This window comes from Apodemus sylvaticus, chromosome 5 (genome assembly GCF_947179515.1).
Source record: "Apodemus sylvaticus chromosome 5, mApoSyl1.1, whole genome shotgun sequence".
Lineage (NCBI taxonomy): Eukaryota > Metazoa > Chordata > Mammalia > Rodentia > Muridae > Apodemus > Apodemus sylvaticus.
The window spans coordinates 12,412,653-12,438,657 of NC_067476.1; the positions used below are offsets into that span (position 1 = coordinate 12,412,653).

At 46.5% G+C, this 26,005-nt stretch overlaps 1 protein-coding gene across 4 annotated transcripts; it reads right to left on the reverse strand.

Moving 5' to 3' along the window:
- Positions 1 to 1,819: 1,819 nt before the first annotated feature.
- On the reverse strand, positions 1,820 to 24,326 carry Zbtb34 (zinc finger and BTB domain containing 34). 4 transcript variants are annotated; one of them, XM_052182237.1, is made up of 3 exons: positions 24,225 to 24,297; positions 21,149 to 21,268; positions 1,820 to 6,719 (listed from the first exon to the last, which is right to left on the reverse strand). In XM_052182237.1, the coding sequence occupies exons 2-3, from the start codon at positions 21,178 to 21,180 to the stop codon at positions 5,195 to 5,197; spliced, it is 1,557 nt and encodes a 518-aa protein (XP_052038197.1). In that variant the 5' UTR covers positions 21,181 to 21,268; positions 24,225 to 24,297; the 3' UTR covers positions 1,820 to 5,194. The 4 variants fall into 4 exon arrangements, with proteins under 4 accessions (XP_052038197.1, XP_052038195.1, XP_052038199.1 ...); XM_052182235.1 differs by lacking the exon at positions 24,225 to 24,297 and adding an exon at positions 23,860 to 24,185; XM_052182239.1 differs by lacking the exon at positions 21,149 to 21,268 and having other exon boundaries at positions 24,225 to 24,326.
- Between the last annotated feature and the right edge of the window lie 1,679 nt (positions 24,327 to 26,005).

A 26,005-nucleotide genomic window follows, 5' to 3' on the forward strand; every position in this document is an offset into this window, starting at 1 on the left:
TGCAAGGAAGAAAGGCCTCTGATGTGGAGGGTGAGTGGGAGCACGGAAGAACAGAAGGAAAAGAGGAGCAGGAGAAAGCCAGAGGGAAAGTGTAGGAGGAAGAAGAAAACAGTAGTACTGGTTAAGCATGGAGGGCCAGCCCATCCTACTGTAAGCATGGACACCCCATGCTTCCTGTGGGTGCTTCCACAGCTGGGTGGGGAAAGCATTCAGCACGGTGCATGTTGAGGATACCCCTCTTGACCACACATTAAAAGACAGCGCTTCAGTCTTCCTAGGATTCATCTAGCCTTTCAGAGAGCCAGTGGCTAGAGAAACACAGATGCTTGTCGGAGGCAGGGGCACTCCTGGAGGACATGGGTGGGATGGGAACAGAGACCACAGCAAGGTTGCTCTAGCAGCATTTTTATTTACAAACAGCAATTTCCATTGAATTTATTACCATAAAAAAGCCATTTACAAGCAAGAAACAAGAATTCAGAATGAAATGAAGCAGCACTGAAATATTCATGTCACAAACCTAAAGCAAAATGAATACGAGTAAAATATCATTTGAATAAATAGTCTTCAATTCATGCTATAAAATAACCCTTAATGGCAAGTTACTAGTTGATACAGCATCCGCTTAGCTAGCTTCATTTACTTCATGTGGTGATGAAGTGTGGTGTTGAGGTTACCAGTTTATATTGCAAGATAATGACACCATGTGAAGTCATTCAAATTGCTCAACCATTTGTAACAGAAGACTAGTTAGCCCTACTGCTAAAGTGGTAAGAGGTGGTTTCACATTAGGAAAATGGTCGTTCTCAAGGGAGGCAGGTGAGTTTACCTCTTGCTCTAGTCAGGGCAGCAGCCTGGAGCTTGGTCTCCAAGTCCTGAGGCCGCATTCACAGCATGCTTGTCACTGAAGGGCGGTGAGAGGTCTGGACGCTCAATCTGCCACTCAGGGCAGTGAGCAGAGCTTGCTCCAGGAGCTAGTCAGGAGCAGCAATAGCCCTGTCTGTGCCAGACAGACCCCGGGGGGCACCTGGAGTTGGCAAGCCCTGGCAGGAACAGTGGGAACTCTGGCACTTACTGAAGACGACATGTGTGACGACCATTACAAATCTGGAACAAAGTGAATGACTTCTCTGAACTTTCAGTTCAGCTGCACTGAGTAATGAAATCTATGATGTAAGAACTAGATAGTCTTGTATAAAGAGTTTACATAATTCCCCAGTACTTTCATATATAAAATTTAATAAATAACCCTGACCAGGCTAAAAGCACCATTCAAGGGGCATGAGCCCTTGGAAAATAGTTTAGATGTTGCATATTTGAGTCCCTTTCAGTGGAGGCTTCACAGGAAACCATTATAGAATCTAACAACAACAGTAACTACAAAAACATAGCAGTCACAAGTGGAGAGCTTAAATAAAACCCAGCAACCCAGGGCAGAGCTCACTCACACGGACACTTCCCCTCGCCCTTGCTTTGTGTTCTTGCAGATTCTCCCCAGAATCTAGGATGTTGAAAATTAAAACCACACACACATGCAGGCCTGTAAAACAAAGAGGTGAGTTACACTTGCCATCATCAGAAGAGGCATACACATAGATCTCTGGGAGATTTAAAAATTACCAATTTAGTTCTACAGTATACTGTTTAACAGTGGACCAACAGTATCCTTTCTGCTGTTTAACACACACACACACACACACACACACACACACACACACACGAGAGAGAGAGAGAGAGAGAGAGAGAGAGAGAGAGAGAGGGAGGGAGAGAGGAGAGAGGGGAGAGGAGAGAGAGAGAGAGAGAGAGAGAGAGAGAGAGAGAGAGAGAGAGAGAGAGAGAGAGAGAAACCCAACAACAACAACAACAAACTGCCAAGGCAGAGCCAATTGATTGGGAGGCTTTCCCACTGACCAGGAAGATGACCTCATCTTTTAACTGTATTTACAAATGGTTTCTAAATGTATTTACAGCTTTAGTAGAAACAAGAGGGCAGAGTACTGATGAGAACAAAGATTGAAAACCACAAGTGTTAGCAAAAGTATAAAACGTCTTCACAGTTTGTGCAGTGGGTAATGCTGCAGGGAAGGGCGCTGTGGCTGTCTTCACATTGTCTAACATGGAAAGGAGGCTGAGGAGAGACTCAATCACGCACAGGCCTGCATGAGAGCGGGACATGATGTCTTCACAGATTGTTTATCTTAGTGGACGTGTGCATCGGCTATCTGAGACCTAACCTACAACTGTACAGGGACAGTCTTGCTGTCCACAAGGAGTTGCACAGGGAGCTTCAGGGAGAGAGGCCTGCTAGGTGGCCATGCTGCCTCTCCTGGCACATCCTCATGTGGCACAATTAACCACTGCTGCGCCGTCTGCACAGTGGGCCTTTGGTAGCCATGCCCACCGGTTGGCACCGAGGGTGACTGCGCAGACAGGCTATACAGCGAGCACTGTGCCGGCCTGGACGCTGCCTCCCTCAAAGCCCTGTGAACTTTACAGTACTGTGTTATGGCTTGAGAATTCATTCTTAACACTGCTAGCAGTGGAGAGGGTAAAGTGTTAGCAACACGAATGGGAGCAAGCGCAATTTGTAAAACGCGGAATCATGATCATTTAAAACTCAAATCGGTTTTCTGCCCTTTAACAGTCCCATTACAATGTTTGAACCTGAACTGTACAATCAAAGCAATGTATATTTTTGTCAAAGACAATTTTGGATAAGTCACTCTTTGGTAAACTCAAACCAGCTAAACACGTTGACACACACCAGAACTCCATGTCTGTGAGTTCCGACAGACAGTGACAGAAGCCAGGACATGGACGTGCGGCCCGAGTGCACCAGCCTTACCACAGAAAGCTCTGGAAGCATTACAGAAGGCCCCAGGCCTAAGTGAAAAGGAGGCTCCTTCCCTGAGCTCCACGTCTCACATCCTTAGATTTAGGGCCTTTCTTGTCACAAACTTAATTGATATCACAACACGAAAAAACTTTTTGCATTTAATTTTCAAAAAAAAAAAATCAAAACCAAACGCATTCATGTAAGGGAAATGAAAAATCACATTTACCTGAAACCTCAGAACACACTTAAGTAGGTAAACACTTGGGGGCCAGCCTCCCCTTGAGGCGTTCAGCTTTCTCAGCTGAACAAATGCTTCAGGGACAGAAGCTCAAAGCCCGACGTAGGCAGTCTGACGAGGAAAAGGCATACTGTATACCCGATTAGCAAGAGCTGCTCTGGGAGCAGCGGGATTAGTCATCTACAGGAGTTAACACTGAGGTGAGGTGAGGCGAGTTCACATATGAGCAGATCCTGTGTGCTAAGGAGGTGCTACTGAGCCGCCATCGGGGCTGCTACACACAAGGGCTGGAATCAAACTTTTTCTCAAAAACAAACAAAACAACAACAAGTTTCCCCTCAAACCCACCATTCTTGGTATCTTAAGAGCCAAAAAGGCATGGCAGACCAGCAAACATCTATTTCTGTATTCCTTAGCTCCTAGCCTTTGAGGCTGGTCCTCAGGCTCTGGGTCTGTTCGTTTGAGTCCGCATCTCAGGCAGAGACTAGAGCGCTGCTGACTACCGGCGGCCAGCTGCCTGGCCAGCCCCTCGGCTGCTCCCTAAACTGCCCTCTCTGCCTGAGTCCACAGCACCAGAGCCATCTGTGATGCCTGTTGGTATATGAATCTAACAGCAAACAGAGACATTCTCCAAAGCACTGACCAGACACAACTCAAACAGTAACCAGTTTGCCAGCACATGCTTTTGAGGTTTTTTTTCAAGCTGTGAACTTGAGAGGAACTTAACTAATTCATTACTACTGGAAGGTTTCACATTTTCTAGACTGATACTGACCTAAAAGATACTTAACATAAAAATAGCACCACATGAAAAAAAATGGTAAAACATACACAGATCTGGTGACACACAGAGATCTTAAGAGAGTTCTGACTTTCTTCTTTAAGCAGGAAACACTGAGTGGGGGAGCCTCTGGGCTCTCATTAGCACACACAATACTAAGATAGATATATTGCTTGCAATTCCCGTAGAGTATATAGCTTTACAAAAAGTACAAATTCCAAGTTCTGCAGTTTCCCTGGGAACTGCATAGAAAAAGTTGCTGTGCACCTGAACTGGCTGTTTGAGGAGAGAGAGAGAAAAAAAAAAGCAAAAGGAAACAAAATAACAAGACCACAACACTGCTTGGAGAATTTTGTAGATAAGCTCTACAAATTCCTGTCCTTTAGTCAGAGTACTAACTCAAGGTGGAGTGATTTAGTTACCTGGTATGTATGCTTCTACAGTACAGAATGAAGGTAGAGTTGTAAGCCAGTAAAAACCTTGAAAACCACTGCTCCTTTGGGGTTGGCTAATATAACACTACACTGTGTAGAAAGGTCAGCACCACAGGTTGTCCAGTGTACCTGGACAACAAACAAAAATTCCAAAATGGTTTCCCACTACAGTTGAAGGAACCTTATGGCATTTGGTTTATGTGTTTGTTATGAAGCAGAGCTACGAACACTGTGATTTGCTTTGCTTGCATTTGGACACAATGATTACTATATATGAAAATCTACTGACATTCTTCTGTAAGGGAAACGAAGGGTTAAAACTAACATAGTAGGCGGGGCTGAAACAAAGCCAGAGCTCTGTTCACATTGTATTAAATTATATATTCCTCTTACATTCACCTCAACCAGAATAAACTCAAATTTGAGAATGTATATATACTATATATATAATAACCACTTTATTATATATATATAATATGTCTAACTACCCCCTAAAAGTAATTTTAAATTAGAAAAGATTACCCATTTGTACCAGCTGACGGCATCCTAGCCTCTCACCATGAAAATGCACTGGGGCTAGCACCCACAGTGAGTGCCTGCCTCTTGGCAGAGAATGTGGGGTCAGCCAGTTGGCACAGCACAATCACTGGCAGAGCTGGGAGAAGCGTTTAGCCAAAGAGGAATCCTGTCAGCCTGTGTTTTCCCTGGATATGCTGCCCTTCATGCTTTGAGCTCCTTGGGGGAGGGGAATGGAGGGGAGGGTAAACACAAGAAGTACCCCACCCAGAACCTTCAGAGAAACTAGCCAAAACCCCGAGAGATTTCCAGGTGGTGGGGAAAAGCAAAGATCACGACAAAGCAAATCTCAACGACACACTGATGGGTGTGCTTTGTTCAGGTGCGCCTTAGTCAGGCGCGTCAGACACTGTGTGGATTTCCAGGCGGGAATCTAGTGCCATCTCTGAGGCTGACGCATCACTTTCAAGTTTCTGTTCCATGTACACATCTGTTCTTTCAGGGGACTCCATGCGACCCCTGCCCTCGGTGACACCTGGGTGGTTTTTCCGCAGGTGCTGGTTGAGGGTGCCCTGGAATGGAAAGCACTTCCCACAGACCTCGCATCGGAATGGTTTGTCATCAGTGTGGCCCCGGATGTGATACTCCAGTTGGTCCTTGCGCGTGTACTTCTTCCCACAGAACTTGCACACAAAGGGTGTGATTCCCATATGCAGCCGCATGTGCCTGTCGAGGCTTCCCTTCTGGTTAAAGGACTTCCCACAGTAAATACAGATCAACCTCTCGTTGTATGGGTACCAGTAACCTCTGGCACTCCTCTCCCGGGGACTGCTCTCATAACCGGGATTGTTCATCATGGCTTCACTGTCAGACCCCTGCACCACACCCTGCAGGTCACTGTGCAGGTGAACAGACAGAGCCCGCTTCTGACGGGCCCCACGGCCTCGGAAGCAGCTCAGCATGGACCTGGATGGACTGGAATTGGTCTGACCTCCAAAAGCTTCTGGCACACTGGAAGGCTGTGAGGCTGCCTGGGAGTAGGGATACGCATGCTGGAGCACAGAGCCATAGGCGCCCACGTTCACGGCCACAACTTGTTCCCCGTCAACCATTTCCGTGTGGTAGCCATCATCACCCAGGGAAGAGCTGTCAGAGCAGCTGGGCCTGTCAGACTTCTCCATCTTCACTTTCACCTCAGTGATCTGGCTCTCTCTCACCAACAAGTCCCCTTGCTCGTGGTCCCCTTCTATCTGAATCTCATACTCAGACACACTCCCACTGCTCCCCCGATCTGAGTGCCCCTCTTCCTGCAAGCGGCTCCGAAGGGCTTTGTTGGGGGTCGTCTCCATCCGGAGATCACTGCTGACTGGAGGTTGCCGTACCTGAGGGCAGTACGGAGGAGAGATCTCAACAGGATTGGTAAAGAAGCTGCCATCTTTCATCCCATTCCGGCTCTCGGGATTCTCTTCAGCACCAATGGTAACAGAATCAACATCTCCCACGCTGATCTTTGAGTGGATGCTCTCCAGGATCTGCGTGCACTTGTCAATGACACACTGCATCTGGAGAAAGCTGGCTGCGGTCAGAAAACTGACAACATCCTTCAGCTGCAAGGACATCCTTCCCGTGTAACAGAAGGAGAGCAACTGCTCGAACACGCTGGGGTTCTTGATCACGGATATCGACAAACCGCTCATCGTGCTCAGTGCTGAGTGGTCCCGGAAGTACGGTGAGCTCGCGGCGAGCACGGCTTTGTGGGCTCGGAAGGGCTGACCCTGGATGTGCACGATGATGTCGCATAGCTTCCCTTGCAGGCGGAGCTCATTTAGTTGGCTCAGAACAGTGCTGCTGTGCTCAGGCACATCAAACTGAATGAAACTGCTGCTGTCCATTTCTCCCGATGCGAGACGTAATCTGCAGAGACAAAGAGCACCCGTAATTCGACAGGGTTCCTCAGCAAGAGCAAGCGGCATAAATAGGAGCTCACTGCAACTCTGCAGCTAGCTATGGTCTGCCTGGACACTCTTCCTCCTGCTCAGTTTTATCTTCCATCTCTCCTTTAATTCACCTACAGCCAAATAAGTGAATGATCCATTAGCCCAGACTCACTCTTACTCAGCACTCAACTTGATCAAAAGCAAAGCCTTGCACGTGCAGGGGGCTACCTCAGCTGAGAAAAGGAGGCGACTTTCAAGAAACATTCCCATCCACCTGCTGTTGAGGGCCTCTGAAGGACCCTGCAAAAAACGTTCCTATGCATGTATACAACACCTGCATTGTGCATTGCATGTTCATGGGTTTTATGTCTGTGTACATGTTTACATACACACCACATGGGCAGGAACATGCATGAACACGTTCAAAGGAGCCAAAGGTCAACACCATTTGTTATCTTGGTCCTTATCTTACTTTCTGAGAGCAGTCTCAAACTGAGCTGAGAGCTCACCAACTGGTAAGTCTTGCTGGTCATTAGACCAAAATATCCATCTGTCTCCTGCCCACACGCTAGGATAATTAACGGGGGGGGGGGGGGGGGGCTCGAGACAGGGTTTCTCTGTGTAGCCCTGGCTGTCCTGGAACTCACTCTGTAGACCAGGCTGACCTCGAACTCAGAAATCCACCTGCCTCTGCCTCCCATGTGCTGGGATTAAAGGCGTGTGCCACCACCACCCAGCTATTTATGAGTATGTTTTACCTGCCTGTCTGCCCAAGTCCCGTGTGCATGCAGTGTCCTCAGAGGCTAGAACTGAATGCTGGGTCCCCTGGGACTGCAGTTACAGCCAGTTGGTTGTAAGCAATGGTGTGAGTGCTAAGGAGCCAACCTGAGTCCTTCGGAAGAGCAGTCAGGGCTCTTAACCCAGACCCACTACTCTCATCCCCTAGTTCGTTTGTTATTACGTTTTACTTACTTTTGTCTGGGGTGCCACAGTGCATATGTAGAGGCCAGAGAACAACTTTTGGGAGTTTATTCCTTCCCTCACAAAGTTCTGGGAGATTAAACTCAGCTTGGCAGGCTTCAAGCCCACCCTCCCTCAGTGGGTACTAGGGATTAGAACTCCTGCTTGTGTGCAAACACTTTACAATGAGCCACCTCCCCAGCTTCCACCTGCATATTTCCAGTTGGTATTTTCAAGTGTCTAGTCACAACAAATGCAACAAACTTCTTTCCAGTGCCATCTTGCTTTGGTTTTTCCCTACATATCTTTGCAGGATAAGCAATACTCAATCCCTTATAGGAGAGAATTATTTCAGGCAAAAGCAAGAAGAGTGGCGGACGCATTGCTAGTGCAAGGGCCCTCCAGTGGTACTCAATCAACAAGCATGCTTGGGACAACTGCTCCCACCACTCCTGGCCTGGAACCTGCAGTTCTGGACCACTTTAAACTCCTGACACTGAAGGGGCCAGTGAAATGGCTCAGTGGGTAAAGGCACTTGCCCAAGCAAGACAACCTGAGTTCAATTTCTTCCATATAATGGAAGGAGAGAATAAATTCCCAAAAGCTGTTTTCTAGCCTCAAGTGTACTGACACACACACACACACACACACACACACACACACCATAGCTCCTGAGATAAACACAAGACTAGATCCAGTAACAATTCTATTTTTGATTTTATTTTTTCAATCTTTTTTTTTAAGATTTATTTTATTTACATGAGTACACTATAGCTGTCTTTAGACACACCAGAAGAGGGCATCAGATTAAATTACAGATGATTGTGAGGCACCATGTGGTTGCCTGGAATTGAACTCAAGACCTCTGGAAGAGCAGTCAGTGCTCTTTCCTGCTGAGCCATCTCTCCAGCCCCTATTTTTTTATTTTAAAAATTCAACCCATAGATTTTGGTTTGGTTTTGTTTTTTTTGTTTGTTTTTTTTTGTTTTTTTTTTGAGACAGGGCCTCAGTCTGGCCTCACGCTCAGGTTCTTCCCGAGTGCTCAGCTCAGACTTTAGCAGTGCTGTAAGGAATAAATGTAAGCAGTATAAAAGAAATCACAAATGTAATGCAGCCCAGAGTGTGTGAGTGTGAAATGTGATAAGGAAAATGCCCTGACTCAGTGAACGCTTCGATTTTAATTGACTAAAAAGACACCATGAAGACCAAGGCTGGAGAGAGAGAGAGAGAGAGAGAGAGAGAGAGAGAGAGAGAGAGAGAGAGAGAGTGTGTGTGTGTGTGTGTAGGTTGATAAGCCTAGTGCTACATAAGGTGATGCTGCAGGCCTGAGCTGAAAGAGACTTAAAAACCCTGGTCTGACAGCTAAGGTTGGGGCTAATTCCTAGAGCTCGAATGGAGACTCTTCCTGTTGAGACTGACACATCCCTGGAGCCAGCCCACCGATTCCAAATACCCCAACACTGGACCAAGGCTCCAGCAGGGATCCAAAGAAGCACAGTGAGGAAACACTGCGGGCCTCACCTGGGCCTCACCTGCACTTCCATTGGAACTAGGCTACAGTACTTACCAGACCAGAGGTGAGAGAGAGAGAGAGAGAGAGAGAGAGAGAGAGAGAGAGAGAGAGAGAGAGAGAGAGAGAGAGAGAATGTGTGTGTGTGTGCACGCGTGCGCGTGTAACTTGCTCTACCGAGTCACAGGCACTCTCTTTCTCACACTCTCAGCTCCATCCCTAAACCTAACTTTCTGATGGTTTTCTGACTTTCTAATGGTTGGCCAAGTGTGAGTGTATACCATCAAAAAGTGAAATCTCCTTACTAAGAACAGAATCAAGAGCAAGAAAGGCACAAGAGACAGTCTGCCTATGTGTCTAACTTATTTGAGCACTAACTCCCAAATCAGATGGACAGACAAGAGGCAAAGCAAGCATGGTAAAATGTTACAGAGGCACACAGCTGTCAATGGCTACTGTAAAAACCTGTCTAACTAGGCATCGTGGTGCACACCTTTAATCTCAACACTTGGGAAGCAGAGGCAGGCCAATCTTGGAATTCAAGGCCAGTCTGGTCAACGATCGAGTTCCAGGACAGCCAGAACTACACAGAGAAATCCTATCTCCAAAAAACTAGAAAGTCAAAGTTTTCTGCAGCTTTGAAGTTTTTTAGACTAAGCAGGATTTTTACACTAGAGGATTAGAAAGCATCATCTACAACAAAAAGTACAAGGGAAGTCAATGCCTTAACAATTATAAGCAATAAATAGTGAAAGTAACAGACTCAACTCGGGAGGCTAGACAAACACCGAATGAAAGGAAACAGATCACTCACTAGCACAGAGCCACCAGGGAAAGCAAGAGTAGGCCAGTCTACACTAAGACTCTTGCAAGATGGCTCTGTCAGTCTGACTGGATCACATCAGAATTTTCAATCTTGTCAGAATTTGAGTTAAAACATTTTAGTCAAAGAAAAATGTTGTGCTTCTACTTTATTTATCCTAGATTTATAATTGAAATCATTTTGAAATCTGATGAAATGGACATATTTTTAGGATAACATAAGTTGGCAGAACTAAATGAAAAGACACAGAAGAGCCAAGACACAAGCGCTCTCCAGACCCTTCACACTGCTCTAGCCACGTATGGAGACATGGAAGAGAACTCCGTGCATCTGGAGCAAACCTGACACCAGACAACAACAGGAGGCAGAAAGAAGTCTGTTTCAACTAAGGGATTGTAAGGCCCTTACAGGCAAATGCCAGGGATTAGGACTGAGCAGCTAAGGTTAGGGCTAAAATGACCCAGGCACCAGAAAGCCAAATGATAAATCTCACATGGCCACACTGACAACTCACCAAAAACTCACCTCAGACGTAAATACTCTTTCAGAGTAAGAAAACAACTCAATAAGCAAGAAATAAAGCACTACTTGTAAAAATATAATAAAAAGTAACTACTGCAAAGCAATAAAAACATCCTCAGAAAGTGTCACTGTCAGCCAGGCGGTGATGGCGCACGCCTGTAATCCCAGCACTCTGGGAGGCAAAGGCAAGCAGATTTCTGAGTTCGAGGCCAGCCTGGTCTACAAAGTGAGTTCCAGGACAGCCAGGGCTATACAGAGAAATCCTGTCTCGAAAAAACCAAATTAAAAATACCAAAAAAAAAAAAAAAACCCAAACAAACAAACAAACAAACAAACAAAAAGAAAGAAAAAGTCACTATCTCTTTCCAAAATGTTAAATGTATTCAACAAAACAGGTGCTGGCCCCAACATCCTTAGCTCCTGTTAGCACTGCCACAACCTTTTCTTTTCTTTCACCATGTGGATCCTGGGTATTGAACTCAGGTCATCAGGCATGGTGAGGAGCACCCTACCCACTGAGCTATCTCACTGACCCCCTATCTTCTTTTTTTTTATAAAGGTTTATTTATTTTATTTATATGAGTACACTGTCACTGTCTTCAGACACTTGAAGAGGGCATCAGTTCCCATTACAGATGGTTGTGAGCCATGTGGTTGCTCGGATTTGAACTCAGGACCGCTGAGCCATCTCTCCAGCCCTGACCCACTATCTTAATAAGGAGTTTTTATATGGGTAAGTGAAGAAACAAATCTCAGCTGTGAGACTTCATGCTATAGAGATGAATGCTGTCTCTAAAATGAATTCATAAATGCAAGCCAATGGGATATTTTGTTAAATTTCTTTTTAAAAAACAATTTAAAAATGTATCTATTCTAGAAGATTGATGTCCAGTAAGAATACAAGCCACACATTTTTAGTGTTTTTCAATAGTTCCCAAGCCTTCATCCAAGCCTCCCCTACGACTACAGCACAGTGCTGGACACAGAGCCCACAGCCTCATGCCCTGCTAAGGAAGGCTCCACTGGTGCACAGGACCCCAGCCTCCCTGCGCTGTACAGCACCTAGCCCACTGAGCAGTGTACTTGTGAGGTATTTTAAATTCCTCACCACTTCACACCAAAAAAAAAACTGTCTCAAAAAGAAAAAAGAAAAAAAGGAAGGGAGGGAGGGAGGGAGGGAGGGAGGGAGAGAGAGAGAGAAAGAGAGAAAGAGAGAGAGAGAGAGAGAGAGAGAGAGAGAGAGAGAGAGAGAGAGAGCGCACAGAAACTCTAGCCAGCTTTAATGTAACTGGGCACAGGCATCAGGGGAATCACACTCCTTTCACCATAAATCCTAGTGAGAGCAGGTCTTCTTCAGAGTGAGGGTGTGGTCACAGAAGGCCAACTGGGCAAACGCTGCTTTAAATAGGATCAAAGGGACACAGGAAGGTTATCTAGATCTGTGAGGGTGTAGGAGTCCTGCGGGAAACCATCCCTACAGAAGGAATCACGTGTCTCAGTAGATAGAGCCAGAGTCAGGAAGGAAGGACTGGCTGGAAGCTCCTTTTCAGCAGGGAAGAGCACGAGGGAAGAGAGCAGGGGCCAAAGAAGCTACTGGTGACAGTGGACTTCACACCAAGACTGCCATTTCAAGTATGGGGAGAAGGACAATCGCTAAACAGAGGTGGTTTGGGCAACTTGATAAACTTCTGGCTAGATCCTCCCTGTGTAGGATGAGGTCGATGTAGAAATGTGAAGGCATAACTACAGAAGTACAACTTTTATACCTTAAAGATGCTTACAAAAAAGGGCAGAAAACAAATTATGGAAAGAATTAACAAAATACATACCTAAGAAGTATGAAAATCACAAATAATAAATACCAAATATCACAATTGAAAACTCTATAAATATGAGCAGATGCTTTTTAAAAACAAAGAATAAAAATAGCCTTTTAGACAGGGGAAAAACAATCATTTCATCAGTAAACAAAATTGGAGATGCAATTCTTTCTCCATTTGGCAAGCCTTACAAAAATACAGCTGTCACCTAGAAAAATGGTCAGGTGTCACCGTCTCATGGCATTTCCGAGCAGAAGGGGTTTAAATAGCAAACTGAAGGCTGAGAGACAGCAAAGAGTCCTCGGCGGCAACAGAGCATTCCAAGATGGAGCAGATGGCTGAAAGGGCTTCTGCACCTCCTCTAGTGGGATGGCTGGGACAGTAGTGCTACAGGAAGCAGCACACTATGGCTAATACCTAGAGGACTCCATCTTTCCACAATGAGACTTCAGACTCCTCCCCAGAGCTGCTAATAAGCAACATGCAAAAGCTTTGGGAAGTAGGCACAGTTCTTCAGGCAGCTAACTTCAGTTCTAGACACATCACCAGGCTACAGAGAACAACCCCACCGCCAGATTTATCCTCAGAGTCCCAGGACAAAATGCAGAGGCTCTGTCGGGATGTCAGTCTCACCCAGAGCCCCAGCTCATCAGGACCAGAGGCTTCCTAGTTTTTCCACGCATGGAATTTCAACAGGCCTACTCTATGTTGAGTAACATTTTTAAATAAGTTGTCTTTAAAGTAAAAACATGCATATTATAGCACTTCAGAACATAGGATAGAAAACTATAAAAACAACAAAACTCTCCCCAATCCAGAGCTCTCTTCGAAAGGAGTCCTAAGAGAGTTCTGAACATGTACTTGCATGTGCTGGGTCCTAAGAAATACAACTAGGTCTGGAGAGATGGCTCAGCTGTTAAGAGCACTAGCTGCTCTAGCAGAGAGGGCCCAAGTCTGGTTGGGTTCTCAGCAGCCACACAGCAGCTCAGTTATCCGTAACTCCAGTTCCGGGGGATCTGATTCCCTTTTCTGTCTCCTTGGGAACCTGTATGCAGATGATGCAAAGACGTACTTTTCTTTTTCTCCAAAAAACATATCTAACATACCTTAAAATCTTCATTTACTCATCAACCTCATTTTTTTCCAACCTCATAGATCTATGGACACCTGTGTTATGATGTATTTAACCAATGTCAACTGATGCCAAACCAGGAAGCAAACTAATCAGCCCATTACCTGGCATAGTGACATGTTACAGATGTCTGGGCTGGCTCTCTTTTCTAATTCCTTGCAGAACTGAGAGGCTTTGCATTTCCACTGTAATGCCAAAGCATCTTCTAAGAGGTGCCAAGGAGCCATTAGTTTGCCCAGGCTACAGCAAAGAGCTGCTCCCCACAACTACCAGCACCAAGCATTAAACTATCTGGCCTTTGCTGGACTGGAGAGAACAGTGCCTCCTTCCTCTGATATGCATGCGCTTTTCTACCAAGGAGGCCGCCATGTTTCTCACATGTAAAGGCATCTGTCAATGGCTGGCTAAAGGTGTCTGTCGCTGAACTGCCTCTTCTTCCTCTGCCTGCACTTGCCTTTTTACTAGATTGTCAGAACTCTTTGTAAATTAAGGAAATTAGCCTGTCATTTGTGTCACACTAAGATTTAATTGCAATCATTAAATGGCATACTAACTGGGGACTTAAATTATTTCTCTACACTGACAGGAAATACTCACTCGACATCAACTCCCACACACAGCAAACCGCAGGGAATGCAGGGACTCACAAAAGGCTTGCAGTTTGACATGGGCTTAATGTAGCTTTCTCCCAGCCCAGGGAGAGATGGGAATCAAATTCATTTTTGATAATGCAGAGATGTGATTTATATTCGTTTTTTCATTTAGATTAAGTTTGCAGCTGCTTCAGAAAGCAATAATGAATTTGATTATTCCACTCACTAAAGGCATTATGATCAGTGTTAATTTAGCAGATTAATCATGTCTTCCTAGCACATTATAATAGGCAAAACAAAAAAACTAGTCATATTTTAACTCTAAAAACGAGCACATATAAACTGAATCCACCCCCCATGGTGCCATTAATAGCTATTTTGTTTTTGTTTGTGAAAGCTATGCTGTGGATAAGAACACAGAATCCTGCTCCCATCACACAAGGAATTAGCGGAAACTGGCTACTGTGAGATATCTTCAGGGTTCTCGTTTGCTTATTCAACCAGTGGGAGGATAATCTTCCTGTTCTTTCAAAGTTACCTGCAATTACAGTCCTTAGCCTTCCCAGGCATGAGGCTATCCTATGGTGGTCCAATGCTGGGTTCTTGCTAGGAAGGATGCAGTGCGTGCCTCACTTCAAGGAGCCCATGTATTCCCCAGTGAGGCAGGTTCTCCCAGCACGTTTCCATGCTTGCTATCTGGACTTCCTGTAGGGATTACCTCCCTGCTTCACTGAGCCCAAGGGCAGAAGTGAAGCAGCAGTGGCAGAAGAGGAAGGAAGGTGACAGGGACAAGTGGCAAGCACCTTCCTATCAATGACAAAGATAGTGAAGGCATTTTAGTAACAGACCTCAAAAGTACAAATGCTCCAAGCGTCCTTTTTCCAGATCAAAATCACCTTTCATGCCTGTTCTGCCAGCAGAGCAGCGGGAAGACCGGAGCCCAGCCTATGCTAACAGTAGATCATTTCTGAAAGCAACAAAAACAGGCCTGTGCAGGTAAGAGCCATGATCAAGAAAATATCTGGGGAGGGGGGCAGCTCCTAACAGAGTGCATGACCTCTTCCAAGATCAGTTTTGAAGCTCTTGGAATCTTTCTCTGGCTCGTTATACCTGTATTAGGCCAAAAGTCCTCTCTACATACAAAAGCCTTAATTAGTTAGAACCACAAAGCTAGGGCTCAAGTGACAGTCCTTTGGTGATTCAAAGTGGACACCTTAGAGACAAGATGCCACCAAGACAACACAGGTTCAGCCCAAGTTCAATAGAACACAAAGCAACACAGACTGCGGGTCAGAGAGCAAGAGTCAACTGAGAGGTGTGTACATTGAGTGAGGATACTAAAGGGGGAGCTCCGAGCAGCAGGAAGGTCTACCTGACAGCATAAGTTCAGAGTAATGGCTTAGGTGGGAGAAGTTTGGGCACACCAAGGGAAGCCACTCACAAGTCCCTAGCACTGTGGCATGGCTGCGGGGAGAGGGGCTAGTCCATTCACTACCATTCCTCCCACAGAGCAAAGCAGAAGGGAACAAAAGGCCTTACAGAAGACTGGATGGCAATGAGATTATTAAGTAAAAGTCCGTGAAAGCTCTGCGTGGTCTCACCAGAAAAGACTCCACATAAGGACATAGCACCACACTGCGGATGCTGCACAGCGTAGTGCTCTACAATGCAAGATGACCGATCCTAAGCTCAGCTCCAAGGCCTCCCTGCACGTGCATGATTTTTACCTGAGGGAGCGCTGGAAGAAAGGGCACTGTACAAAAAACGGGAGACAGGGACAGAGTTAAGCAGAAACAGACTTGCTGAGCTAAAAAGAGACACCAGTGACCGGCCCTGTTCCTTCTCATGGGTGTGAACAAAGGAGGCAAAGAAGCAAGAAGACTCTTACAGGGTGTGTCCCAAAGCAGTTGCCTGCTTGCTAGTGTCCTAAAAACCAGTAAGAATGCCCAGCTGGCTTTGGCTTTCTCCTGAATATCATCACTTTTCTCACAATAGTATTTTGAAAACACTTGGGTATCACCAAAAAAAAATAACTAAAAGAGCCGGGTATAGACATAAACATTGGCCTAATGGCTCTCCCAGGCATGACATCAGTCCCAGAAGCCACAAAGGCACAGACAGACAAATGTACACGACACAAAGAATGTATGATGAAAAACGCCACTCTTAGAAGCCACAGGGAAATGGCAGTTTGAAGGGAAATGCCTTTTTGTTTGTTTTGATAGTACGTTAGCTCCAAATTACTTAATTTGTTAATTGGACTAACACAAAAACATTTTCCAAAAAAAGGGCAAAGGATACTTACAAGTAAAAAGACTAAAAACCCACCAAAACAGGTTTTAACTTGATTTATTATTTAAAACATTTGGATTATAAAAAGAAAAAAGGTACTTTTTTGTTGTTTTGTTTTTTAGGAGGCAATACTAGGGATTAAACCCTGGACTTTTTGTGTGGTTCGTTGAGGCACACCATGCTCAAGGTACCACTTTTAAGCAGTTACATGTAAGCAAGTTTTTAAGTGCTGGCAAATGTAATCCCAGGGGATAATTTGGTGATGTTTATCAGCAAATAAAAAGCCTTTGGTCTAAAGTAGCTGCTAGGGGGCTGGAGAGGCAGCTCAGCAGGCAAAAGCACTTGCCACACAAGCTGGACCCTCCATATGTACACAGTGACATGTGCAGTGCCCACACATGAAATGAATAAACGAATGAAACAAAAATTACTTTTAAAGACTTAGACTATAGAAACAGTGCTTGCAGAAGTGTGTACAGATGTGTGGGGCAAACGTACAATCTAATACATAATAAGGCATACATTGTGCTTTTCTTCTTCTTCTTTTTTTTTTTTTGTTTTTTGTTTTTTGTTTTTTGTTTTTTTTGGCACAGTCTTATTCTATAGCCGAGGCTTGCCTCAAACTCAAGGCAACCAAGCCTCCTACATCTGCCTCCCAAACACTGGAATCACAGGTCTGTGCTAATCATGCCCAGCTTACAGCTGACTCTCCAATAGCACAGGGGTTAAAGGTGCTAACCCCACCTACGGTTCCTTTTGATTCTCTAAAAACTCAACTACCAGTAACCTGCTGTTGGCTGAAACTCACCAGTTAACAGTCAACTGGCACACTCCGATATACAGGTACGGTGCACTGAGAGTCACACAACAACCCCAAGAGGGCACTTTTTCCTGGCACGTGCAAGTCACTGGGGCTGGCAAGCATGGCTGAGCTGCAGGAAGCAGCTCGGGAATTACAGAAGCAATTTGTGCAGCTATGATTTCAGACAGCATGTTTGTTTTTGAGACACTGGCCTGGGACTGACTCACCACGAACCATAATCCTCCCGTCTTTGACTCCATCGAAACACTGCACCTTTGTTTGTTTACATTTTTATAGACTACAAAAGACAGCACTCTGGTTTGCTTTTACATGTGTGGTTTCCTGTCCATATCCTTTTGCGTTTGCGACACACCTTTTCCTTATTGTTTTTTAATCTTTCTAGGCTACATGGTTTCTAGGATTTTATCCAAATTGTGGGTGTATATATATACACACACACACATTATATATACATATATATATACACATTACATTGTAGATGGTGGTAGTGAGGCACACACCTTTAATCCTAGTACTTGTGTAACAGGAGCAAGTGGATCTCAGTGAGTTCCGAGACCAGCCTTGTCTTCAGAACAAGCTACTACAGTATACCCAGGACTACATAAAGAAACCCTGCCTCAAAAACACCTACATTAGCAAGGGTTGGAGAGAGGGCTCAGCAGTTAGGAGCTCTGACTGCTCTCCCAGAGGTCCCAGGTTCGACTTCCATCAACCACATGGTGGCTCATAACCATGGATAATGGAATCTGATGAGCTCTTCTGGTGTGCCTGAAGAGAACTTCTGCAAGGAGTTAGAAAAGAGAGCCAGAGCCGGGCAGTGGTGGCGCATGCCTTTAATCCCAGCACTTGGGAGGCAGAGGCAGGTGGATTTCTGAGTTCGAGGCCAGCCTGGTCTACAGAGTGAGTTCCAGGACAGCCAGGGCTACACAGAGAAACCCTGTCTCGAAAAACCAAAAAAAAGAAAAAAAAAAAAAAAAGAAAGAAAAAAAAAAGAAAAGAGAGCCAGCCCAGACATCTGTAACATGTCACTATGTCGGGTAATGGCTGATTAGTTTGCTTCCTGGTTTGGCATCAGTTGACATTGGTTAAATACATCATAATACAGGTGTCCATAGATCTATGAGGTTGGAAAAAATGAGGTTGATGAGTAAATGAAGATTTTAAGGTATGTTAGATATGTTTTTTTGGAGAAAAAGAAAAGTACGTCTTTGCATCATCTGCATACAGGTTCCCAAGGAGACAGAAAAGGGAATCAGATCCCACGGAACTGGAGTTACGGATAACTGAGCTGCTGTGTGGCTGCTGAGAACCCAACCAGATTTGGGCCCTCTCTGCTAGAGCAGCTAGTGCTCTTAACAGCTGAGCCATCTCTCCAGACCTAGTTACATTTCTTAGGACCCAGCACATGTAAGTACATGTTCAGAACTCTCTTAGGACTCCTTTTGAAGAGAGCTCTGGATTGGGGAGAGTTTTGTTGTTTTTATAGTTTTCTATCCTATGTTCTAAAGTGCTATAATATGCATGTTTTTACTTTAAAGACAACTTATTTAAAAACGTTACTCAACATAGAGTAGGCCTGTTGAAATTCCATGCGTGGAAGAACTAGGAAGCCTCTGGTCCTGATGAGCTGGGGCTCTGGGTGAGACTGACATCCCGACAGAGCCTCTGCATTCTGTCCTGGGACTCTGAGGATAAATCTGGCCGTGGGGTTGTTCTCTGTAGCCTGGTGATGTGTCTAGAACTGAAGTTAGCTGTGAATTAGCTGTGAAGGACAGTGTGTAGGCTGGCATACTCTGGGGCACAGAGTTCACAAAGGGCAGGCAGAGCTCAGGCTACCCGATGGGCAGTAGGAAGAATGGAATGGGAGTGGGAAGAGACTAGGGACTGACTAACACTTGGCTAACTGAAGAGAAAGAGGCATTACAGAGCCAGAAGGAAAAAAGAAAAGCTGAGAACCAAAGACTACACTCAGTGCTCCTCGGGAGAGGCCCCAGTAGCAGCAGGTCAGCGCACGTGATCCTCACTCAAACACCATTTCCAATGACTAGGATGGAAAGTAAAAGCACCATGCCCAACATCCCGTGAGGAAATGAGCATAACAAGGCAGCATCCTCATACAACCTGTGCCACAGAGAGCCTACAAACAAGGGACTCCTAAATGTCACTTGCACAGATCAACACATGCAGGCCTCAAGTCTCCTCCATAATGATCACGGGCAAGGCTTCAGAATGCTCTCCCTATGACACCCAGAATGGAAGCAGAGCACAGGCAGGCCAGGCAATGGGAGTCTCACACCCAGATGAGCTCTCAGGCAGAAGACCCCATAGCTCACAGTATGGGTCAGGTAAGTCAAGACCTCTGGACTGCCACCCTGGCACTCATGCTGCCCTGCTGAAGACCCTGGAGGTGCAGGACAGGCAGGGTGCAAAATCGGCAAGGTGGCTGACCGCCCTCTGCCCTGGAGACACTGTTGCTCCCTAAGATTCTACACCTCCTTTAGAAATGCCCAGTAACACTTCCAAGAAAAGAAAGGAAGGCGACAAGTCTGGAAGCAGCTTGAAGCACTAGGAAGGACCACTACTCCCAGACACGATGCCTGTGATTCCAAACCCAGGTTTAGAGCAGCCCGAGGAGCAGCAGGGCTGCAGGAAGCACTGTGCTACTGCTGAAACTCAAGGCAAGAAAAAAAGGGGGAGGGGAGGAAATGGCATTCTGTGATGGATATTCATGAAGGGCGCTTCCTAATTTAAAGGAAAACAAGTTTAGAGTTCTTACTGCATTAATTCATGTGCGAGAACATTTTTATCCGAACTGCTACATTTCGGAGTGAGGCGTTAACACTCTCCAGGTCTGCCCAGATACACTAATTTGGGCAGGGTGTGATTTATCTTAGTCAATGCAAAGCATTGGAAGCTGCTTCTGAGCTTTCCACCCCGGAGAGGGATGGATGCTTCAGCCTCACCAGCCACAGTGAGGACTCTGCCCTTAGCTCCTGTCCTACACACTGTGCAAACGAAGTGCCTCCTGGCCACACACACATGGTGCAACTATTCCCACTGTACAGAGGAGGAGACACACTCAAAGTGACAAGTAACTTTCCTGGGGTCACTCAGCTAATGACTGACCCAGCCAGGAGCTGAAGTGACATCTGCACTCTCAAGAGCAAAAGTATATACCTCTCTCAGTAAGAAGAGAACTTTAACTCAGGCTTTCTGGTGAGATATGTGATTTTTCTTGGTGCAGATCCTCATGACCAAGTTCAAGATAGCCTGTAAAGTCAGCTGGTCTTGACATGGCAGTAAGGGACCATGACTGGACAAACAAGTCAAAGCATTTTCAGAATTTGACTGTGAAATGCTCATTGTTTTTATTCTGTCAAATAAGTAGGAACCCAAAAGTGATTCAAAATCTTTGCTTTTCTTCTAAAGATAAGGTTTTGCTATATTACCAATTTGAGTTCAAACTCCTGGATCCAAGTGATCCTCCTGTCTCAGCCTTCCCAATAAGGTACCAGAGTTTTTGCACTACCGGTCCTGTCTAGCCGTTTTACACTGGAATCATGAGCTGAAAGGATGTTTCAGCAGGAGTAAGCTTTCTTTTTTTTTTTTAAAGATTTATTTATTTATTTTATATATGTGAGTACACTATATCTGTCTTCAGACACACCACAAGAGGGTATTGGATCCCATTACAGATGCTTGTGAGCCACCACCTGGTTGCTGGCTCACATCTGAACTCAGGACCTTTGGAAGAGCAGTCAGTGTTCCTAACTGCTGAGCCACCTCTCCAGCCCAGGAGTAAGCTTTCTTAAAGCAAAACTTTCAGGATAAATTAGGGCGCAGCAGCTTATCCGCTCATGGCTGGCTTTTCAGGAGACCTGGAAAATGTACACGTCCCACCTCTTATAACAAACAGGTTAGAAAGGCTCACCTTGAATTGCATTCTTCCAGGGTGCTTTCCATGCCAGCAACATCAACAGAAAATAACCATTAGAAGCTTAACTGTGCTCAGTTGGTGAGCTTCACTAAGCTAAATTCAGCAGTTTGTCGGCTACAAAACATTAAATGGACACAATTAAGAAGTTTGAAAGCATGAAACAGAATTTGAGCTAAAATAACATGAAAATTAATGGAAATATAACAAAATGATGGGACTCTCAGTTTATAATGTTTGACATTCTTGCATCAGCTGGAAGGCAGACTAGAGACATGCACAGATGGGCTAGGCAGAGCCTGGCAGCCCATGTCCACTCCACTCCTAATACACCACATCTAATCATAATAAAACATCTTCACAGTTACTAATTTTGCTATCTCCCTTGCATGCCATCTTCATTACAAAGTCCTTGTGGCTATGGAGAGAGCTCGGTCTATACTAAAAGGCTTACTCTGTAAGCATGAGGGCCTGAATTTGGATTCTCAGCACCCATGTAAAATGCCACGCACAGAGGTCCATGCTTATAATCCCAGCACTGGGGAGGTGGGGACGGGAGAGCCTCTAGGGCTTGCTGGACAACCAGGACAAGTCTGGCTGAATAGTGAACTCCAGATACAATGAGACCCTGTCTCAAAAGATAGAGTGGAGATGTGAGAGGGGTAGAGAAGCACAGACATACAAATGCACATGATGCTGTAAAAACCCTACAATCCAGACTTTACTACACATAACAAGTAAGAAAAGTCAGGCCCGAGCTGGGGATGCAAGTCAGTGGTAGAGCATTTGTCTAGCATGTGTAAGGCCCTGGGTTAATTAACTCTTCAGCACCAAAAAAGGAAAGAAAAGACAAGCTCAGCACATGTGAGACACAGCTCAAGTTCATATAGCCAGTGAGTGGCTGTGCAGATGGTCCCGACGACTTTCTTTCCCTATAGCCTTAGACTTAAGAATTACATGTTTTTCTTTCCTGATTAGGAACAAACACTCACATTTTACAGAATTTATTCTGTGCTTTCTGCATCTGAGAATAAAATTGAAATCGCCCACTTAGCACTGCGGCATTAAATACCAGTAGTTACAGAGGACAGAAAAGCTCTCACTACTAACAGCTTCTCCTTTAACACAAAAGTTGTTTATCAACAAAAATTAGGAACTACATGAGGAACTATTCTCAAAACTCCAGTTCCAGCATCAGGTAGCAGGAGTCTGAAAAAAGCATTAACATACATGCTGTGCCTTCAGACAAAACTCCTGCTCTGGCTGGGCCAGGACAAGCTCGATAACCAAGGAAGCTTGCTTCAGAGCCCCAGTGCCACAAAGGCATGGGGGTAGGGCGGTGAGGGAACACCCTTTGGAGGAAGTGTGTCTTCAGCAGGGGCTTGAAGGAAGTGAAATGGAGAATGTGCTCGGAGGCCTGGAGCAGCCCTACAGGCAGTCGTCATAAGCTGGCCAAACTTGGAGAACAGAGGCTGGGGAAAAGGTCAGGTTCAGGTGAGAGGGAAAAAGCCAAACCTAAGAGACCCTTGAAAGGGGGGTGGGGAAGTAGCAAAGACTGGGCAGGATGAAGCAGGCAGAAAGGGCTCTGACTGCCACGGCCCCTAGCTCGCTGTGTCCTAGCCTCTACTCCTTCCCCCTCTAGCAAGCCTGGTCTCTTCTTCCTGGAATATGCCTGCCTCTAGAAGAGTTTCAACTTTGGCCTACTGTTCAAGATCTTTCAGGAACCAAGCCTAATCAACCTTTCCTCCTCCTCTCCCATCTTACCCCTCCTCTGCCAGGAGGCTGCATTAATCACTAACTCCATAGGATCCTTTCTTCCCTATCTGAATCCTACTCCCCCTTAACATACAGTTCAGTGCCACCCCTCACTAAGACCTCTACCTCTCCTGCTGAACTCTATCGGACACAGCCTTGTGTCTCAGACATCACCCATGAGGTGCTCATAGGCAATGTCTGAATACCCACTGTAAAGCCTTGGAGACTCACAGTACCTTCACCTCCTCTTGTCCACCACTCACAGCATTTTGACTTTTACTAAGCAAGCACTCAACTATTTTTTTTTTTTACTTCCTATACTAAGTTTGGCGTTAGCATAAAGGAAGGATGGGGGAGGGTGAAACCTCTGGAGTCAGAGACCAACTAAGAAGCTGTTGCAATAATCCAGATGTGAAGCAAAAACAGCCTAGACTAGGAACAAAGAGAGAATGGACAAATACAGACAGCAAAATGTTTGCATGCAAAACGCTCCACGGGAAAACTATGGACGGCAGCAAGGAACGATGAAGGATCAGTAAAGCTATTTCCAAGAAACCCCTCTGGGAATCATTTTAAACCTCCCCGAGACAAAGTGCACGAAGTGGTTAAAAAGTCTACATCTGGAGTGTGTGTGTGTGGTGGGAGGGGAGACTTCGGTAGAACTGCTCAGCATTTTGAACTAGGCACAGACCTTGTAATGTCAGATATTAACAGCATGAGGGGTCTGTAGGGAGTTCATCTAAACTCTCAATTCTTACAAGGAGAAACTGAGGTCCGGCATGGAAAAGACTTGCTGAAAACCTCAAGATGGAGCGTCCCAGAATCGAGTAGCCCCCAAACAGTCACCTGGCCTAGGCTAGCGGTGTTTTACACGCCCCCTCCCCAGTCCACAGCCGTGCGCCACTGGCCACGCAGACCACCCAGGCCAAGCTTAACTCGCGCTGCCTGTTTACCTGGCACAAGGCGAGAGTCAGAGGCAGCAGCTCCTGGGCAGCCTCCCGCTGACCCACACACACACACAAACCGGGCCTGGCTCTCCGGGGACAACGGTCACTAAGACCCCCTCGGTACGGGAGGGAGAGCTAGCTGTCCGGGGCGGAGGCTGGAGGGGTGCAGGGCAGCTGCCCCGGCTCGCCACCCCTCGGGGCCAAGCGCCTGGCCTCCCGCAGGTGCCCGGGCCTCAAGACCCCGCCCGGCCAGCCCCGGCACTGACCAGGCAGCCTCTCGCCCGTCCCGCCGCGCCCACGGCGGAGGTCGGACAGCCGCCCCACGGGCCGCCTCGACCCTGTCGCCTCTGCCCGCGGTCCGCCAGCCTCACCTGGGCCGCGCGCCGCGCTCACATCGCCCGCCCGCGGCGCCCCCTCCGCCGCCGCCGCCGCCGGCGCCAGGCCCTTCCCCGCCGCTCCCGCTGCCGCCCCTGCCCGCGCCCCCCGCCCCCGGAAGCGCTTCCAGGCCCCGCCCCCTCGGCGCCCGCGCTTCCGGGCAGGCGCGGACCCTGGCGGGTGTTGGTACGGCCGGTCTCCTCGCGGCGGGCTAGAGTCCGATCGGAATCCCGGTTCCTGGGCGGTGCTGCAGGCAGACCAGTAGACCGGCGGGTAGCTGAACGGCAACCCGGCTCTGGAGCCTGAAATCCCAACTCTGTGGCCCGTGGCCTTCCGCCCGCCTTCTCCTCGGCGCCCCCTGCTGGCCGGAGCAGGACTCGACAGTGTCCACCCGGACCCTCAGCTTGTGGAAGTCCCACACCTAGGACCTCCTTCCTCATGCTTTTTAGCTCTTTATTTCTATTATTTTTGGGGTTATGTCTTAAGACAAGGTCTTTTTTTTATTTTTGTATTTGGTTTTTTCGAGACAGAGTTTCTCTGTATAGCCCTGGCTGTCCTGGAACTCACTCTGTAGACCAGGCTGGCCTCGAACTCAGAAATCCGCCTGCCTCTGCCTCCCAGAGTGCTGGGATTACAGGCGTGCACCACCACCGCCCGGCCGAGACAAGGTCTTAAAACCAGAATTCCACTCTATAGATGAGGCTAGCCTTGAACTCAAACAGATCTGACTATCCAGGATTACATTTCCAGGGGTGAGCCCTCATGCCCAGCTTCCTGGGCAGGTTTTCTCTTCTACAAAAAGAAGGCTACCTGGCTTTAAAACAAGAGCCCACGGGCTGGAGAGATGGCTCAGCAGTTAAGACCGCTGACTGTTCAGGTTCAATTCCCAGCACCACATGACAGGTCTCATCTGTCTAATTCCAGTTTCAGAGACCCAACACCCTTTTCTGACCTCCTCCAACACTAAGTAAGCATACACATACACGGAGGCAAAACACCAACACATACAATAAAAATGAATAATTATTTTCCAAAAAACCAGACTACCTTAGGCAGGAAGTCTGAGCTGGTTCATAACGTCCACAGCAATGAGATTCTGATTCCCTGTGAAGCCAGCCTTGGGGCTCATCATTTTAACTGATTCTTATTAAATGTATGGGTAACAGTCTGGATTCTTGACTGTGACACAGTGTTTGCATGTGTTCAGGACAACGGAGTCTAAAATGTTCTTAAGTATTTGGCCTTCCTGCCAAATGTCTTAAAGGTATTGCCCATTTACTCTTACTATTTGACCCCAGCCCACTTTGCAGTCTTATGTGACCAAACTGGTATCTATGTGGGCAAATGTTGGAGTCCTTAGAGGGCACACATGACTCAACTAGGTCTCCTACATGAGTAGTACTGGACCAGCAGGGGGAGCCTGACTCTTAACAGATCCAAGATGTCCACTTCTAGGACCTCACATTCTGTGAGAGTTCCTCCACTAAGCTGTCTCTGGAAAGGAACTGAACGAACACACACACACACACACACACACTCACACACACACACACTCATACACACACTCACACACACACACTCTCACGCACACTCACACACTTAGCCAGATAGCTCTTTCTTCTTTGGAGACCTACCTCTGGCACACATGCCCACTGCCAGTGTGACAGAGACAGGTGGTAATTCTGACCTCTAGCTTCTCTTCTGTTAAATGGTAATAAGGTTGGGGGTGGGGGTGATTTGTAGAGAGCCCACCCCCAACTCCCAGAGAAGAATGTCG